Here is a 19,374-nt window from a genome sequence, read left to right as displayed (position 1 = left end):
GCGGCTTCTTTATTCCACACAACAAGGTACAGCAGGCATCTTATGGATGGAGACGATTTCTGCAGAAAGGTCTGCTAGCTCAATGTGGGCTCTATTTATATGCTAAACACAAAGGCAATCGCTACTTAAAAAGTTATAGACAATGCTTCCTATTGAAGCTACATACAAAATATCACACTATCCTTTCCTTCCAACGCTAGCATGTCTGGGTTGGTATCCACAGCCTTTAGGAATGCAAGTTAAGTCTACGATACAATTATTTGGCATTTCCTGTGCTAACACAGAAGACAATTAATATTTCTAATGTATAGATAATATTGTCTTCGAAACTACAGCATCAGGTCAAACTATGGCGCCAGAAGCATTTGGTATTCACACCTTTTTAGGAAGTGCATTGTTGTGGACTCAATCAAATAGAAGTCTGGTGGCCAAAGTCATTTAAGTCATCTACCCAAAACAACTTGCTCTAGCAGTTAGTACTGACTAAATGACCTGTTTTTGTGCTGTATGATTCAGAATTCCCTGATTCTAGATCTCTCTGCATCTCAAATCTCTGCAAACACTTGCCAGTTAGATTAGCTACTATTTCTTTTGTTGCCAAAATGTACCATTTCCACATTTCCCTATTTTATAGAACCAGCATATTGATTAGGAGAGCAAGAAAAGTATGAGAGTAAACTTGCAAAGAGATGAAAGCCCAAGGTTTAAAAACTACAAATATGAAGACAGAAAAAAAAGACTGGTGAAGACAAAAGTGGAAGAATTCATTATTTATTTGGAGATGCAGTGCAGAACAGGGCCTTCCAGCCAAAATGAGCTGCGTTGCCCAGCAAGTCAGCAGTTTAACACTAGCCTAATCACAGGACCATGTACAATGACCTACCAACTGGAACATCTTTGGACTGTGGGAGGAAACCCACAGACTCACAGGGAGAATAAGAAACTCCTTACTGGCGGCACCAGAATTGAACTATGGAAAGCCCTGGGCTGTAACAGCATTGCGCTAATCACTACACTACTGAGGCGCCCCCAACAATGGGTAACAAAGAAATAACTTTTGTTAAAAAGAACACAATAACTGCCCTGGAATGCTAGGAAAATGATTCTGCTGAAAGCAGAAACTAAAGGGAATTAGTGTAAGAAAATAGTGCTGGACAAAATGATGGAGCTGATTATCATTAAATCCACAGGCAGCGATGAAATTAGTGATTCATTTGTTTTCATGTTCTAAAATCTTAATGGATAATGCAGTGGTCCCTGCATTTTGGAAGATGTCATTATTAAAGAGGAAAGGAGAAAGAAAACTAGAAACTATGGACAGATTAAACTAAAATTAGTGGGAAAAGTGCTAAACTCTAGTAAAAAGGATGTCATAATAGGACTCTTTATACAGAGCCACAGTCATTGTAGAATAGAAAGCAAAGAACTATTTGGATCTTGATGATGACCTTTGATGAAGCCCCACATTATAGGGCAGCACAATAGCGTAATGGTTAGCACATCACTTTACAGTACCAGCGATCATCAATCAGTTCAATTCCTGCTGCTATATGTAAGGAGTATGTACATTCATCCCATGACTGCTGAATTTCCTCTGGGTGTCCCAATTCCTCCCAGATCCCAAAGCTGTATCGTCAGGGTTGGTGAGTTGTGGGTATGCTGTTGGCAACACTTATGGGCTGCTCAACACAATACTCAGACTATGTTGGTTATTGTAACAATGTTTTGATGTACATGTGACAAATAAATCTAATTTTAATCCTTTAAATAGGTCGGTGTACAAAATTAAACTGCGTGGGATTGGGATGTAGTTGCAATGGATTGAAAATTAATTGACAAACAAGAAAGAGAAGGAATAACAGATCTTTTGTGTGACAGGAATGGGTTGTTGTAGGGAATCGTTTCAGTGATCACTGATCACTGATGGTTTGGATGAGGAAACTTACTACAATATTTCTAAATATGCATATACCACAAAGCTCAGTAGTACTGTGGGCATGGGGATGGTGTAAATAGGCATCAAGTTATAAATCTTAGGAGGAAAATGGAAAAGTAGGTTATTATTTAAATAGATTATTTAAATCTGTATTTAGGTCAGGAAATATCAATGTGCAAATGAACATATTTCAACTTAGCCTATATTCCTTGTTAATTGGTTATTCAGAATCAGAATCAGATTTATTATCACCGGCATGTGACATGAAGTTAGGAAGCCGAGGATCCAATTGCAGAGGGAGGTACAGAGGCCCAGGTTCTGCAACTTCTCAATCAGGATTGTGGGAATGATAGTATTAAATGCTGAGTTATAGTCGATGAACAGCATCCTGACATAGGTGCTTGTGTTGTCTAGGTGGTCTAAAGCTGTGTGGAGAGCCATTGAGATTGCGTCTGCTGTTGACCTATTGTGGTGATAGGCAAATTGCAATGGGTCTAGGTCCTTGCTGAGGCAGGAATTCAGTCTAATCATGACCAACCTCTTAAAGCATTTCATCACTTTCGATATGAGTGCTACCTGGCAATAGTCATTAAGGCAGCTCACATTATTCTTCTTGGGCACTGACACAATTGTTGCCTTTTTGAAGCAAGTGGGAACTTCATCCCATCATCTGACAGTGTGATTATATTGCATTCATAGTTACCTTTAAGATGATTATCCTTTTGCTCCTGATGCACTAGTACAGCTTTTAGTTGATTGAGGAAAAGGTTATTTGAAAATTAAGACTGCAGACAGAACAAAGTAATAGTTTTACTGTAGTAGTGATCCCTGTCCTCCATATGCTTAAGTCCTCCACTACCTACAGCAAGGAACTTGAAACCAATCACCAAAACCCTCAATTTCACTGAAAAGATAAGTGAACCAAGCTCAGTACTCTCTCCTAGATCAACATCGTAGAACTTAGGCTTTAACTATACTCCAGATCCTTCCATAGAGCAGGATATCCCGGCCATCTGACCCTGGGAGAGAGAGTTTTGAAAGGTGATCAGTGTGACTGACTTTGGGACTGGACAGCCCTATCGCAGGCTTTTACTAGGATTGGTCACAGTTACATTGTGCTGTTACGTACCCCATAACGGGTTAAAAGAACCAGCATAAATGGAACACACCTGGAGTCTGGTTTTGCTGTTAATTAATTCCATTTTATCATTAACTGCGTAATACAGTAATATAAAACTAGATAAATCAACCAGGTTTGCAAAGTTTATGCATATATAGGTGTGGAAATATAAAACCCAAACTTCTTCAAGCTTAGGTGGTAAGTGATAAAGTCTTACGATGGTATGTAAGCGAAGTCAGTTCAGTTCATGTTATTGAGTTGAGTAGAATTGTGGAGAAAGAGGGAGGTTAGTAGTCCATATAAGCCGATGCCGTCAGTTCTTCCTGTTGTCCTCCGAAACTTCCAAGTTAGCCAAACTTGACCAATTTAAGAGCGCCGTCTACAAGTGGTAATCTACCAACCCAGACAAGGGTTAGACACACTGCTAGACTCAACAAGGTCACTCTGTCACGCACTAATAATCACAGATCGATTCCTCTTAATCAATCCTCAGTCCCACACTCATGGGCACCTGAAAGTGTAGTGGTAATTTCACCACACAGTGCGTCTGCGTGTCCTTGTCTTCTGGGTGTCCTATGAAACAAGCAACTATGCTAGTTTAAATACTGTTGTGCTGAACACCAGCTGTCCATCATGTAGCTCCTCCCCTCTCTCTGTAGGAACTCAGAAGCTGGCAGTGTCCTTGCAGAAGTCACAAGCAACCCATGAGGAGTCTTCGCCCCTCTCTCCCTCTCTGTGTAGCAGGCTGTTCGTGCTGTACAGCTGCATGCTCTCTCTCTCTCTTTTTAAAGGCACAGTCCATAATAACTCAGGAGATCATCACAGTTTTGAAATGATAACTACATTGGGTGAAGTGATTATGGTTCCTGAATTAATTTAGAAGAAACTTCTTACCATTCCAAATCAGCAAATTGCCATCTTACCCATGTCTGAAATCTTTCAATGCTTGTCCAAACTGTTTGCATGTAGTTGTGATTGTCTGTTAATACAAAACCTCGTGTCAGATAGCTGAGTTTGTAACAGTCACGCCCTTTATGGTGCTCATGATACCGTGCTTAATGGGATAAGAAAAGTAACATAGAAGTCATTATTTGGTATTCTTGACAAAATCTGAACGGCTTAATACTACCTTGGTGCATTAGCCGTGTCTACTCCAAATATGCAGCTCATCAAAGTTATGGTTGGTTGCTAGATGGTTAGCGCTGTAGTATTTGACCCTTTGAATGGAATTTAGGCTTGTCAAGTTTAACTCTAAGCAGAAAATTACCTGATTGCTACGCTGGGATCATGACCACTCTAGGGGATATAATTGCATTAACAGATAACCACAACCATGATCACAAATCCAACCGAAACTATAGTTCTGCAAAAACTAAATTCAGCAGAGACCCACCTGAACCCTAACCTACTAAAATGTCTGGAGCTTGAGCTTGTAACTAACACTGTTTCACCAGAGCGATAAGCATGGGAATCCAAGAACAAGGCACGGTTTGTTAAGGTTATATCATTGTCCAAACAAGGAACTTTGCTGCAACTTGCCATGTGGAAGAATATGCAAATTCTTCAGTCTGAAACAATGAGAATATCTGCAGGTGCTGGAAATCCAAAGCATCACACACAAAATGGTGGAGCTACTCGACAGGTCAGGCAGCATCTATGGAAATGAATAAACAGTTGACGTCTTGCTCCGGTTGAGACACTTCTTCAGGGTGAAAGGAAGGGGGAAGATGATAGAAGGTGTCTTGCTATAGTCCTGTTCAGAATCAAACCTTTATCACAAGATGTGAGGTAGCATCTTTTCTATTCTTATGAAAACCATGGCCCGGTGCAGATGAAGGGCCATTCCATAATATATGCTTGCATGACCTGAAAATCAAAGTTTTTCACTTAAGTAATGTATCAAATTCAGTAATCAAGAGAAATAGCAGATGCTGGAAATCTAGGGGAAATGTCTTTAAAGAGGTTTAAACCTTTCCTGCTAGCATGCCTAAATATAAGGACATCTAGTCCAAATAAAAGTATTCACTTTTGATTTTAAATTTAGCGTGGAAAGACAAAATTAGATGAACAGTATGCCCGTCAAACACAGGAGAGTCTGCAGATGCCTGGAGGAACTCGGCAAGTCAGACAGCAGCTATGGAGAGAAATAAACATTCGACGTTTCCCATCAGGACACTGTATGTTAATCTGTACATCCATTAGTCATTTGTTTAAAAATAACTTTTATTCATAATTTAAAAAAAGGGAATACGCTGTGCAAAACATGTTATATTCATGCACAATACATTGGGCAGTGTTCACCTTTAAAACTATAGCATCATTGCCTCTCAGGTGTCCGCTAGTCTTTGTTATTTCAAACAATTTTTATTCATCATTAAAGATATACAGAAATAAATATATACAATGCAAAGAAACCCTTGCATTTGTGTACGGTACGTTCAGTAGTGCAAACTTCACAGAGGGAGCAGTCACGGTATGGCCCCCAATAGATCAGTCGGCTGCTTATCGCTGCCAGTCAGTTTACACAGAACCACCCATAATGAATCGCAGGCACAATGATTGACGTTTCATCCTGCCGCTGATCAGAGGCGGTGTTGCGTCCTGAGACCCGCCCACATGCCTCAGCCCTGACCAATGGGCAGCCGCTACTGGTACATCCGGGTGAGTGGCAGCCCGCTGGACGCCCGGCGGGCGCTTCTCTCCGAACCTAAACAAAATGGATGGTCGTTATTCAGGTCAGTGAATCGAGTCTTGACAGGCGCCTCATAAGGTTTGATATGCCGTGTAGTTGATATGAAGACCAGGTAAAATAAACCCCGCAAGCAGTAATTGTTTTTTCTCTGTTGTTGGAGGTTAGGCAAGAAATAATACGTCACATATGACCGACCCTACGCTGCCACTGATTGGCTGTGGCTAATGTCAGTGGAGGATCTCCTGCCATGTGATTGGCTAGGCCACATGTCAGTTTTCAGTTGGAGTGCGCGGTGCCTTTGGCTGTGGTTCAGGTGTATTTGTTGTTTTTTCCCTCATCCGAAGCCATCTCTGGCTGAGCGCGGCCCTGGCACATGGCGGCGAACTACCGGCAGCTCAACTGCGGTGGGTGTCGTGTTTTCCCCGGCGGTCCCCCCCTCCCCATGCACAGTCCACCTCACAAAATGGCGCCACTTCAGTGGGACGACGTGTTGCGGTTCGCCCCCTTTCCCAGAGGAAACGCGGGACCCCCACGTCCCGGTATAGGAGTTACCGCACGCCCGGCGGCCGCAACATTTCGGATCTGACCAAGGATTTTCGAACTCCGCCATGGACGGTCCCAAGCCCGTCTGCGAAAGGAGGAGGGTTGGGTATGGGGCTAGCAACCCCATCCCATAAAAATTCAGAGCTACAGAAACGCCAACTGAAGCTCCAAAGACCTAATACTTAGGAGAGGAGAGATCTTTGAAGATGGGTTACACCTGGGGACAACCTGGAAGACTGGTCCAGTACAGAGGACTCTGCTGTCTGTTGGTTGGCAATGCCCCAGTAGTGGTGATGGGCTTAACCAACCAGACAAAGATTTCCTATCTAAATCGTTGGTCCTGTTCCATTCGCCAAAGATGCTACCCGACCTGCCGAGTGTTTCTGGTAGCTTCTGTTTTTTTACTGCAGATCGGTAGTTCGGTGATGAGAAGGAACTTATTGCAGAATTTTTGGATTACTGCCCCTTTGGCTCCCAGGTTACATCTCCAGAACCTCCCTGTCCCTTTACAGCCATTATTTACAAACTATAAGGAATTTTGATTTATGATGCACAGTCAAAGAACTGCAAATTCAAAGCAGTGATAAATAATCACAAAGAAATATTCAAATCTATATAAAGCTCCAAATGGAATTGTTTCTTTAGTTCCAGTAAAACCAATTTCATCAGTAATTTAGAGTGCACCTTTGTAGTACAACTATTCACTACTTCCATTGTTTTTCTACCTTTCAATGAGATGGGTGGGCTTGAAGCAGTGATCGCAGGTTCTCAACATCAGGCTGAATGTCACTCAGGAGTCTCAGATCCCCAAGTTCAGTAGTTTGTAGCCTGTTTTGTTGCTTTGAAAGAAGTTGGGTGACTGCACTGAAACTACACTCTACTAAATTACATCTTGACCTTTTCCAACAGTGTGGGATGGCGTTCAGAGATGTCTTTCTGCAACCAAAAGTCTTGATATGAGTTTTTGAACCTTGGCTTCACCTCAGTAATTTTGTAGTGAGATCAGTTCTCCCTCCTGTTAATTCCTCTTTGCAAGTGTTCAGGAATGGATTTATTACCCAATCTGGAATTTGTACTCGAGGGAAGGTCCTGAAATCTCTCTGACATGTTTTTATACAGCTCATCCAAGTGAGCACAGTATACTTGAAGATCAGCACCTGGCATTCTTTCTTTATCTTCCAGTTCAGCCAGGCTCAGAAAGTGGAAAAGGTCGTAATGGCAATGATTCACGAATAGGATTAACTTGGTCAGAAATGTGGAGATGACTGATTCACGTTTCATTGCAATTGAAGATTGGTTTCATGAAACTTTGTGAATAATTCTGATAAATAAGCAGTGTCATGTCTAATATTCTTATGCAAACACGAGGAAAGTTGATTACTGAATGAAACATTTGAATCTTTAAAGAATATTATCACAGTTTCAAAAAGTGCATAAAAGTGTCTCAGGCAGTTTCCTTTTGAGAGCCATCTGACTTGTGTGCAACAGCAAGTATTTAAACTGTTCATCATTCTCAATACAAAGCTCATGAAACGGCCGAGAATTGAGAGCAAGAGAGTATGTACTGCTGTGATAACAGTATTTAATGATTTGTGCTGTGTATCACTTAGGCTTTTTTGGACAAGATATTGCCTGTGAATTAACAGTGAATGGTAAATATGTTAGGTACAGCTTTTTTCAAGAGGGTAATAACCCCACAATGGTGTCCTTTCATTGATGGTGCCCAATCTGATGCACAAGTAAGAATCTTGGTGTGCAGAATGTCCTTCTCTTTGAAAAATTGACATAGTGTTGGAACAGCAAGATCTCATCATAGCAAGAGACTGTGGTTCCCTGGGTGGCATTGATCCTTCAGTATGCATCTGAAACATGGACTACATACAACAGATATCTCAAAGTGTGTAGCTAGAGAGACCTCTGATTCTACTTTCATGGTATGAGAACAAGGCCAGCATACACACTTTCAAGGCTTTTATTACATGAGCTGGACAGAATAGATTCAACAACGTTCTTCCCAGAAAAAAGTTTAACATCCCCAGTGATCGAGAAAATGAAAGTTGAAAATGGATTAGCAACCAGGATTACATCTCAAGTTCTTTCTGCGCCATATTGAAACCAAGGAAAACCTCGGAAGGGATGTGCTATTTCCCATCCTACCTATCCAACCACTGCATCATTGTTTCCCTCCATTGGCCTCAGCAGAGCTCACAGATTGAGAGTGAAAGCATGTCACCCTCAACTGTGAGGGGCTGAAGAAGAAGCAGATGACCTTTTGTAGTGCAGTAAAATATTGGTTTATATCTGTCTTTAGCTATGCCCATATGTAAAAGTTGTTTCAAGTGTTGGTTCCTTTAAACATAGGTTACCAAATTTGTGTTTCTGTTAGATATTTAGAATTATTATATAATACACATTAAATATTATGGAGAATATACTGTATCATGCAGAAGTAAAGTAAGTATGCAAACACATTGAAGTAGAAACATAACAAAGCAAACATAATAACAAAATAAGTTCATAATGTCCAGGAATGTGATTTAAAAAGAGACATGAGTAACCTGTATCAAAGAAGGTAAATTTATATCTTCAGTGTTCTGTGTATATTGTGGGTGTCAACAGCTTAAAAACTCCATTTTTGGTGTGGCTTTTTGGCAGTTAACTTAGAATCAGAAGAATAAACCAATATGTCAAAGGAAGCAAGGTTCATTTATATTTATATTGCACTGTTTGTTATCTTTAAGACCTAATCATTTTACAGAAAATTATATTTTGATATGGTCAATCTTTTGATGCAGGAAATGCAATGACCAGTATTGGAAAAGGTAAAGAACATCTGGAAGAACTAGGCCTTTGCTGGCTGAGCGATAAATATTGGCAATACTTGAGAACAACCACTGAGGTTGTTCTTAGATAGTGTCATGGCACTATTTAAGTCCACCTGTGATATTACCACCAGCAGTTTAATTTCCACTTGGTGATGCCCAGTAATAAAGTGTCAGCCTACGTACATGCACAAATACCTGCAGGTGCTGGGTTTAGTTCTGGTAACTTGAGCACAAAGATCAAGGCTGCAATTGACTGAAATTCTAAGCAATTGCTGGATTTGCCACTTTCAAGTGAGATTTTAGTTGAAGTCCTGTGTGTTCTCTTGTCTCGACATAAAAACGAATAAAAATGAATCAAGGATGTTATATTAACTCCTGACCAGTATTAATCACTCAGGCAAAATAACTAAGGTGTTGAGTTCCCTAAATTGCAAATATACGTTGTGTACTTCGGAGTTACTTTATTCGCTGTAAAATGTTTTGGGACGTTGCGGAGGTTGCTCTATGACTGCTACATCTGCCATCTATTACTACGGATCAAAATTTAGCGACCAACATTAGTAGATTATTGTTACATTCTGTGCTTCATAATTTTGCTTTGTAAATGTTGTACTTTTAAAAAGAAAATCTGAAGTAAACCAGAACATTTTAAACAAGTCTTTCATTTTACAGGTTCATACGGAAATTGGGATGCTGAATCATCTGGTGCAGGTACTATCAGTGACGGGGAAAGACTGATGTGCACACTACTCAAGTCCCTGTTTCTTAATTGTTTATCCTGCTGCTTTACGTATACATGATGACTATATGAAAGACTGTACAAATTCTGTACTGGGAAGCCTCCCACTAATTGTTAAGCAATGCAGTCTTGTTCTTTTTTAAAATGTGAACTCAATCAGTTCGTTTTCTGTTACATTGGTATAGTGCACAAAGGATAGTTGATTCTCTATTTTTTGGTATATGAGAGGCTATCACATGTAGAAGTAGGAACCTCATCCTTAAGGCTCACTATGAGTAGCTGTACTTCAAAATTACTTCATTGGCTGGTATTGAGAATTTGTAGTTCATTTGGTGGACTTAATATTTGTGACATTTCTTTTTGGAAACAAAGTCAAAAGTTGAAATATTGTTGGAATATTTTACTAAATCAAAGTAAGTGTACATTTTTATAGATTATCTGATGGTAAAATATTTACTGTTGACTTTCATATAGAAAATGGCAGAAAACTAGATCTACCTGCAACACCTACAGTATATAGGTGTAATAATTTGTACACTTTCCATACCATAAGACCATAAGATATAGGAGCAGAATTAGGCCATTTGGCCCATCGAGTCTGCTTTGCCATTTCATCGTGGTTGATCCGTTTTTCCTCTCAGCCACAATCTCCTGCCTCCACCCCCCCCCCGCCACACCACCTCTGTATTTCTTCATGCTCTGACTAATCAAGAATCTATCCTCCTGCCTTAAATATACATAAAGACTTGGCCTCCACAGCAGCCTGTGGCAGGGAATTTGACAGATTCACCACCCTCTGGCTAAATAAATTCCTCCTCGTATCTGTTCCAAAAGATCACCCTTCTATTCTGAGTCTGTGTCCTCTGGTCTTGACTCTCCCACCACAGGAAGCATTCTCTCCACATCCACTCTAACAAGGTGTTTCACCATTCGATAGGTTTCAATGAGATTACCCCTCATTCTTTGAATTCTAGTGAATACAGTTCCAGAGCCATCAGATATATGACAAGCCATTTAATCTTGGAATCATTTTTGTGAACCTCCTTTGTTTCTAAGATGGAGGCCCGAAACTGCTCACAATACTGCAAGTGAGGCCTCGCCAGTGCTTTATAAAGTATCAACATTACATCCTTGCTTTTATATTCTAGTCCTCTTGAAATGAATGCTAACATTGCCTTTGCCTTCCTCACCACACTCGACCTGCAAATTAACCTTTAGGGAATCCTACACAAGGATTCCTAAGTCCCTTTGCATCTCAGGTTTTTGTATTTTCTTTCCATGTAGAAAACAGTCAACCCTTTCACTTCCGCCAAAGTGCATGAACATACACTTTCCAGAACTGTATTCCATCTGCCACTTTTTTGCCCTTTCTCTTACTCTAAGTCCTTCTGTAACCTCTCTACTATCCCAAAACTACTTGCCCCTCCACCCAACTTCATATCATCTGCAAACTTTGCAACAAAGCCATTGATTCCATCATCCTAATCATTGACATGCACCATCCTGCATGTCAGGACTTTCTAATGGCCGAGCATTTTAATTCCCGATGATTATCTCATAGCTCCCAACTTTGAATTATCTGGCTGATAATTTCTTGACCTGATATATCAGTACATACATTGGCACTGGAATGTACAACAACACTTATGGGCTGCCCCCGTCACAATCTTAGTTGGTTGGTTGTTAATGCAAATGGCACATGTCACTGTGTGCTTTGATGTGCATGTGATAAATTAATCTGAATCTGAACACAAGTGTTGTTAACACTACGTTGCAAACTTTGAAGGGCTTGCAAGCTTGTTTAATCCTAGAACTTTGACATATCATTGCAGTACATTCTTATTTCCTCTTCAGGCTATGATGACTATAACTATGACTATGGACAAAGCTCTGGATCAAACTATGGCTATGGTGGCAAATCATGGGACTCTCAGAGAGGGAATGCCAGTCAAAATTCTGAATCCATTGTTGCTAAAATTAACCAACGGTTAGATTTGCTTTCTCATGACAGTGACGAGCAGGAAAGGTATCTATAAAAGTTTCAAAAATTTGTATTGGTTAGAAGATTTATTTAGTTGGTGATTGTTACTCTATATTAGTTTAGCTATTTTGAGTTTCATAGATTAGACGTCTGATTACATTCAGTGGGTCATTATCCTTCATTTTTTGTTTCAAATGTGGATGCATTGTTAACACTTAATGTTCTTTTGACTTATTATTTGCTTACATATTTTTCTATGCTATATGGAGATTCTGGTGATGGACATTAAGGATAAATAAGTTATCTTTGAGTGTAGGTACTTAAATATTTGTGGGATTAGTTTCTGGTCACATTTACTGTTGCTTCATTGAATCATGAGGCCATCACTACTTGCAGCCAATATGCTCCAAGTCGTCATTTCTAGAAGTTAAGTTGAATGTCTTTCCCCAAGCTGCTTTAGTCTTATTGCATCTCTTCTGGGGGTAGTTTTATGGATAGGTCAACATCCATGGTTTTCAATTGGTTGTAGAGAAATATTTTCCGTATCAGTCAGTTTTATTATCATTGTTCAATTGGATTAAACAAACCTTGTGCTGAATTGATGCATGATTAATATGCTTATCAAAGCAAGATGCAGCTGTTCTAGTTTTGGAGTAATAGGACTCTCATAACAAGGGGATTGTTGTGACTATCAGGTGAAGGATTCCCAGGAGATCCTAAGTAGCTTCATTGACACATGCTGTGTGCTGTTGATTTAAGCAATAATGGACAAAGGACTATCCTTGATTTTATCTCAGTAGCTGAGAACTGTAGCAGCCTGTGCTTCACTACGGACTCCTTGGTTTTTGGCAAATATTTAATATATCACTGGACTTGAGGTAGTAATATTGATGAAAATGTTTACTTAAACACAATGGACATTTAATTAAAGAACAGGCTGAAAATAGCATACAGTTGGATGTGTGAATTGCCATAAATTAAATGATGGAGATTACCAGTGTCTCAGGCCTTTGTAAGTGACAGGGAATTTATTGAGATACAGTGTGGAATAAGCCCCTCCAGTCCTTTGAGCTGTGCCGGGGCGGATTTAATCCAAGCCTATTCATGGGACAGTTTACAGTGACCAATTAAGCTACTAGCTGGTACGTCTTTGGGCTGTAGGAGGAAATGGGAGCACCTGAAGGAAACCCATATGGTCACAGGGAGAACATAGAAACTCCTTACAGGCAGCGCAGGAGTTGGACCACGGTCGCCTGTACTCTAAAGTGTTGTGCTAACTACTACGCTACCCAAGAAAGTAAAGATAGTTACATCATGCAGTTTGACTTTCATAGAATTTCCTTCCAATGAACTCTTGTGCTACAACTATCTCACATCTGTGACTGCTATTTTGCAACATTAGGATAGAATGCATATTCGAATCCAATAGAACTTCTAGTCGTAGATAGATGCTGAGCCATTAGCTTCTCTGAGTGGTTGGATTGCAGATCATCAGAGTTTTACCCTAACTTGGATTTGAATCACTTTAGCGAGCCCCTTGGCCCAACTAGTCCGTGCCGAGCAGGTCTTCTGCCTAACCCCATCTACTTGCACCCCATAACCTATGTAACTATCCAAAATTCCTAAATGCTATAATTGACCCCACATCTATCACTTCTGCTGGAAGCTTGTTCAACACTTACACTGAAGGTCCTCGTAGCTCTGCTTCTGATCCACAAGCCTGCTCTGCCATTTAGTAAAATATGGTTGATCTGATTGTAACATTGATTCTGCATCCCCATTTACCCATGGTAGAACCTATCTACTTTAAAAATATTCAAACACTGTGCTTTGAAGAAGAGAGTTTAAAAGACTGGAAATATTTTGCTATAGAGATTTTTGAGAAATAGGCCATTCACCTAGCCATAGTGTCCATCTCTATAAATTTCATTTACCAGCATTTGATTATAACCTTCTGTGCTTTGGCGATTCAAGATTGTTTTTAAATGTTGTTAGAGGAATTGTTTCTAATTAGTGTGTTACAAATTACAAGTGCACTAGGAGTGGAAAAACTTTTCCTTGCATCACCTCTAACCTTCTTCACCTTAAACCAGCGATCCCCAACCACCGGGCCGCAAAGCATTTTCTACCGGGTCGTAAGGAAACGATATGATTTGGCGATATGAGTCAGCTGCACCTTTCCTCATTCCCTGTCATGGGCGGCACCTTTCCTCATTCCCTGCCGGGCCGCGAGGAAACCTTTCCTCATTCCCTGCCGGGCCGCGAGGAAACCTTTCCTCATTCCCTGTCACGGCCACTGTTGAGCTTGAACGCGCGCCATCCATGTCAGCGCGGGAAGGAGATCAACTCCTCGGGCTCGCAAATGACGGTGGGCTGAAAAGTATGTCTGACATAACATCTCTGCCGGCATTCCGGATCAAAGTCAAGGCTAAATATCCTGAGATAGCCACGAAAGCACTGAAAACGTTGCTTCCATTTCCAACATTTTTCTGCGAAGCGGAGTTTTCTGCAATGAATGCAACGAAAACTAAATTGCGGACTAGACTAGACATAAGGAACCCCTTTCGAGTATCGCTGTCTCCCATCACCCCTCGATGGGACCATCTTGTTGCAGGAAAACAAGCCCAGGGCTCCCACTGATTCAGCGATATTGGTGTGTTGCAATGATTTTATATGTTCATACGGGGAAAATATGTGCTGTGTGTTTAATGTCCAAACATTACTTAAAATGTTATGATGCTATTGACTTGTAAGTGACTTATATAACCATATAACAATTACAGCACGGAAACAGGCCATCTCGGCCCTTCTAGTCCGTGCCTTACGCTACTCTCACCTAGTCCCACCGACCTGCACTCAGCCCGGAACCCTACATTCCTTTCCTGTCCATATACCTATCCAATTTTTCTTTAAATGATAATATTGAACCTGTTTCTGCCACTTCTACTGGAAGTTCGTTCAACACTTCAAGCTTCCCTGTCCTCCCCTGATAATTGACTTATCACTATATTCATGCGGGGAAAATATGCGCTGTGTGTTTAATATTAAATTTGTTAGATAAAGCCTTTTAGAAACGAAATTGAGTGTATTAGCCACTTCTCACCTATATTCCGGTCCTGATTAGCAACCCCCCCCCCCCCCCCGAGCAGAATCGCCAAAATCGATTTGCAGGGAAAAAAATCGGCAGGTACACAGGTGGGCAGGTCACGCATGCACACTGGTGCCCGTGCAGGGCTTCATGGCCATTGTAGTCTTTCTCTGGGTAAACGCAATTTATTTGACTGCTACTCTTGTCTGTTGGCAACCCCACACCCCCCCCCCCCCGGGTTGGCCGGTCCGCAGTGCGAAAAAGGTTGGGGACCCCTGCCTTAAACCTATCTCCATGGCTTTAGACATTCCTGTTAAGGGGAAAAGTTTTTCACTACTCATCCTCCTGTTCGTTATAATTTTTGAAAACCTCTAGGCAACACACACAAACCAAAAATGTCGACTGTTTACTCTTTTCTATAGATGCTGCCTGGCCTGCTGAGTTCCTCCAGCATTTTATATGTGTTGCTTGGATTTCCACCATCTGCAGATTTTCTCTTGTTTTTGACCATAACCTCTATGTTCTTAAACGCTGTGCTCCAGCTAATAAAGTCCAGGATCTCATAGGCCTTTGTTTTAGTTATTGATTAAACTATACTTATTATGTACACGATTAATGCTTAAAGTTGTTAGGTAGCTATTACTTTGTCAGGCTGAATTAGACAGCATATCTAGTACTAAGTACATTCTTGTGCTTGTTGGTAAGCATTTGGATTGTTAATTAATTCCTTTCTAAAGTCATCAGTTTTATATATTTGTTGTATATTGTCTCAGGTGTAAGCTTTTCATGTGTTAAAATAGTGATGTGACAGTAATAAGTATGTGGGAACTTTTAAATTGAATGTTGCGTTTGCATTCACACCATGACGTTCCCTGAGTAGAAGGGATTAATTTAATTAACTCCTAAATTTTAAAACATTTGATCATGATTATGAAGACACGTAGTCCTCTTTTTTGTCATTTAGTAATGCATGCATTAAGAAATGATACTATTTCCTCCGGTGTGATATCACAAAACACAGGACAAACCAAGACTGAAAAAACTGACAAAACCACATGATTATAACATATAGTTACAACAGTGCAACAATACCATAACTTGATGAAGAAGTCCGTGAGAACAGTAAAGTTCAAAGTTTCTCAAATATCCCACATCTCACGCAGAAGGAAGAAAAACTCTCCCTGCCTTGCCGACCACAGTCCGACTCTGAGTCATCCGAAAACTCTCGGGAGAAGGAAGAAAAACTCTCCCTGCCTTGCCGACCACAGTCCGACTCTGAGTTATCCGAAAACTTCGAGCTCTGATCAGCTCTCCGACACTGAATACTGAGCGCCATCTCTGTCCAAACGATTCGACCTTCTTCTCGGTCGTGAAAAGCAGGCAAGGCCGGGGATTTTGAGGCCTACCCTCTGAAAGATTCACAACCACACAGTAACGACAGCAGCGAACGGGCGTTTCAGAAATTTCTCCAGATGTTCCTCTGTGCTTTCACATCCATTCTCCATCAAATCAGAATTGTCCATGGCCCCTATTTAACAGATACGATATCATTTTTCACCGGAGAGCTGCGCACGCGTGGCGCGCTGCCATCTTCTCATCCTGCTGATTTAGATTATTTTGGAGAACTGTGTTGTTTCTTAATTTCTTTAATGTCTGTTTTGAGTTTGGAACTTGAAGGATTTGTCTGGGAGTTGATTTTCCATTTTAATATCAGAAGCCCTTCCAGAATAAGTTGTGATTATTTGCATATTACAGGACAAAAAAAATCTTTTTCATCAAATAAAAGTGAACCAAGATTGAATTTCTTAGTGATAAGCTGTGGGTTAATGTGTGGTATTGAGATGAAGGTTAAGGAAAAAAAATACAGGATGCTGTCTGTACTCCTATGTGCCTCCACTGAAGAATGTTCCACTACCGCACTTGGCAATAAACAGAGCATAAAGTAGGGCAGCAATGGATCAGTAGCTGATTTTTCTGCTAATTCACAACTCCAACAACCCAACTTCAATCTTGATTTCTGGTGTTGATGTTGATCTGCCTCTCTACCAGAGGACTTTAGGTTCAGACCCAGGGAATAATTGTCAAACTCAGTTTACTTAAAATTACATACTATTTATTAGCAAGCTTGCATTGCTCAGTTGATCTAAAGAGTCCCACTCATAGAGCCTGGATATCTATAACCAAGTGAGCCCCAAGCACTTGGTTGTCCAGGGCTGTTTGTTAAACATTCGTTATGACATTGCCAGATTCTGATCATTGTCAGACATCCTTGATTAGTGGTTACACAAAGCCGCTGTCCCATGCAACAAGTACTCCTTTGTTCCTTACGTTGGTGTCTCGAACAACCCTACGGTTAGCAGTTTAGTAAGGCACAATTAGTTATCTTACATTATTATTTGCATACTGTGACTAGTCAAGCTGCAAACAAGTCAGTCAGGTTTTAACCCTTTTTATTCTGTATATAATTGCTCATTGACTGTGTGGAGTTTCTTGATCTCTGTGTGATTCTATAGATCTTCTGCTGGTGAACCAATTTCCTCCCATATCAAAAATACAGAGCGAAAGGCTTTAGAAAAGCTTAGTTACTAATCCGAATTCTTGCCAACAAACATGAGAATATATTCAATACCAGAAATGCTATTTTGCATCAATGTGGATGGGCAAAATGATCGGCATTGAAGCAAGTAGTGGGCTGAAGGGCCAGTGTCTGTGTTATATGACTCTGTGAAGACACTGATTAGGTATAACAAAGTAGGTGAGTGGTCAGGTAATTGGGGTGGAATTGATTGTCATGGAAGAGAGAATAGGTTAGAGAGGATATAAGTGGAGGAATAGGATTGACAGGAGTGCCCTAAGAGACATGATTAACTTTGGGCTGAATGGACTCCCACTGTGTCATTAGAAAATGTTAGTAATGTAAGGACAGCTAATGTGGAGGTATGTGCAGTCTGTTTCCATCCGCATATTGACCATTATCAGTTCTCACATGGTTCAGGGATTAAGAATAATCTGCATGCTGGGAGCTAAAACCATTTATATATTGTTAACTTTGGGGGAAGGTCAGAGTCAATAATGAGGCTCTTAAATTGGTAATAGCTTAATTATCACTTGTCTGTCCATTACCATAGTCTGTTGCTAATTTAGGTAATATTGTTTGTTTTTAAATACAAAACACCATTATTGTTATTTGAATTTTTATTTAGCATGTTCCAACTACTGACCAGATTCCTTGCCTGCTGTGCGACTCTTTTTCAGGTTTGCACCTTTTGAGTCTTATGAATCCAGGTCTTCACTGGATGATCGTGATCTGTTCAGGTCGGGCTTCGGTTACACTGAATATGAACGTAGTCATAATGATTCCTGTGGAGGTCGATTTGGCCACTTTGACTACTCCACCAGGAGCCGCAGAGATCATTTCCGTTACAGAGGACGTGATGGCTTTGGCAAGTTTCGGGGTCAGAACTGGTCTAGAGTGTGGGTTCCAAATAACAGACCTTACCGGAATGACTCTTTCTCATCATCAAGCTCTGAGCGACTGTCTGCATACTGGAATGAGATGTCATTTGGAATGGGTGGCAGGGACTGTGCTGCCCCACCTTGGAACCTCCCTTCGCTCTTCTCTGGTTATGGCACACAAGGAATGGGAAACCAGTTTGGAGGTGTCGGACAGCAAAGGAGAGACTGGAATCGAATTAGAGGCGTAAGTAAAATGCTTTTTTTTATTTTGTAACGTCATAGGCTAAAGCATTCAGTTGGGTGAATTTCATAAGAAGCACAAACAAGTCACATTTCGAGTGTCTGATGCAGTCCCTTGCTGGTCCTTAACTGCTTAGAAGTAAAACATAAAGACTAGTTGAAATGATTGAAAGTATTGAATGGATTGGAATATCCAAATAGAGCACTTATAGGTGCTGCCTGTAGTTTTGGGAGAACCTGTCCCTTACCCCAGCTTAAAAGTTCTGGATATAGAATTCAAACCATTTAGAGTATTAGCAATGAGAATTGCTGTTTGTACACAGGATAAGTAACAGGATCTAAATAGTGTGGTTGTTGTTGGTCTTTAAATTTGCTTTTCGTTTCTTGCACTTTATCTGTTTCATTGGAAAAATCGGTGTGTGCATGTAGAGTTTAGAAGGTTTAACATTCAATATTCCACCTTCTGTATAGGATTTGTATACCAGTTAATTTTCATTTAAGTGCTTGGGTGTGTTCAATCATTCTCATAAACCAGTGAATGACAGGGTTACACGTAGTATTGAACACAAAACTTTTGATGTAATTAAATGTGTAAAAACATTAGAATTGAAACATGGTCTCCTCTGGGTCGTAGAAAGAAATTAGCTTCTTGTTTTGAGCTTCTGCTAGAATTGGAAATGTATCAAAGTGATGTGAACTGTTTGTGCTCTGTGCACTTGAGGAACATGATCTCTTTCAGCTAACAGAATCGAGG

The 19,374-nt window shown here is 40.5% G+C and overlaps 1 protein-coding gene across 1 annotated transcript in view; it reads left to right on the top strand.

Annotated features, from left to right (window-relative positions):
* Positions 1-5,704: 5,704 nt before the first annotated feature.
* LOC134339261 (A-kinase anchor protein 8-like) overlaps positions 5,705-19,374 on the top strand; it is a 33,164-nt gene continuing 19,494 nt past the window's right edge. Inside the window, exons 1-4 of the mRNA XM_063035626.1 lie at positions 5,705-5,791; positions 9,789-9,827; positions 11,710-11,881; positions 18,180-18,624. Of these exons, the coding sequence (XP_062891696.1) occupies positions 5,773-5,791; positions 9,789-9,827; positions 11,710-11,881; positions 18,180-18,624 (675 nt within the window). The 5' untranslated portion in view covers positions 5,705-5,772. The remainder of the gene's footprint in view (positions 5,792-9,788; positions 9,828-11,709; positions 11,882-18,179; positions 18,625-19,374) is intronic.

Source organism: Mobula hypostoma, chromosome 29 (genome assembly GCF_963921235.1).
Source record: "Mobula hypostoma chromosome 29, sMobHyp1.1, whole genome shotgun sequence".
In the NCBI taxonomy this organism is placed as follows: Eukaryota; Metazoa; Chordata; class Chondrichthyes; order Myliobatiformes; family Myliobatidae; genus Mobula; species Mobula hypostoma.
The sequence above is the reverse complement of the archived record's forward strand: the minus strand, read 5'-3'. Positions and strand labels throughout refer to the sequence as shown.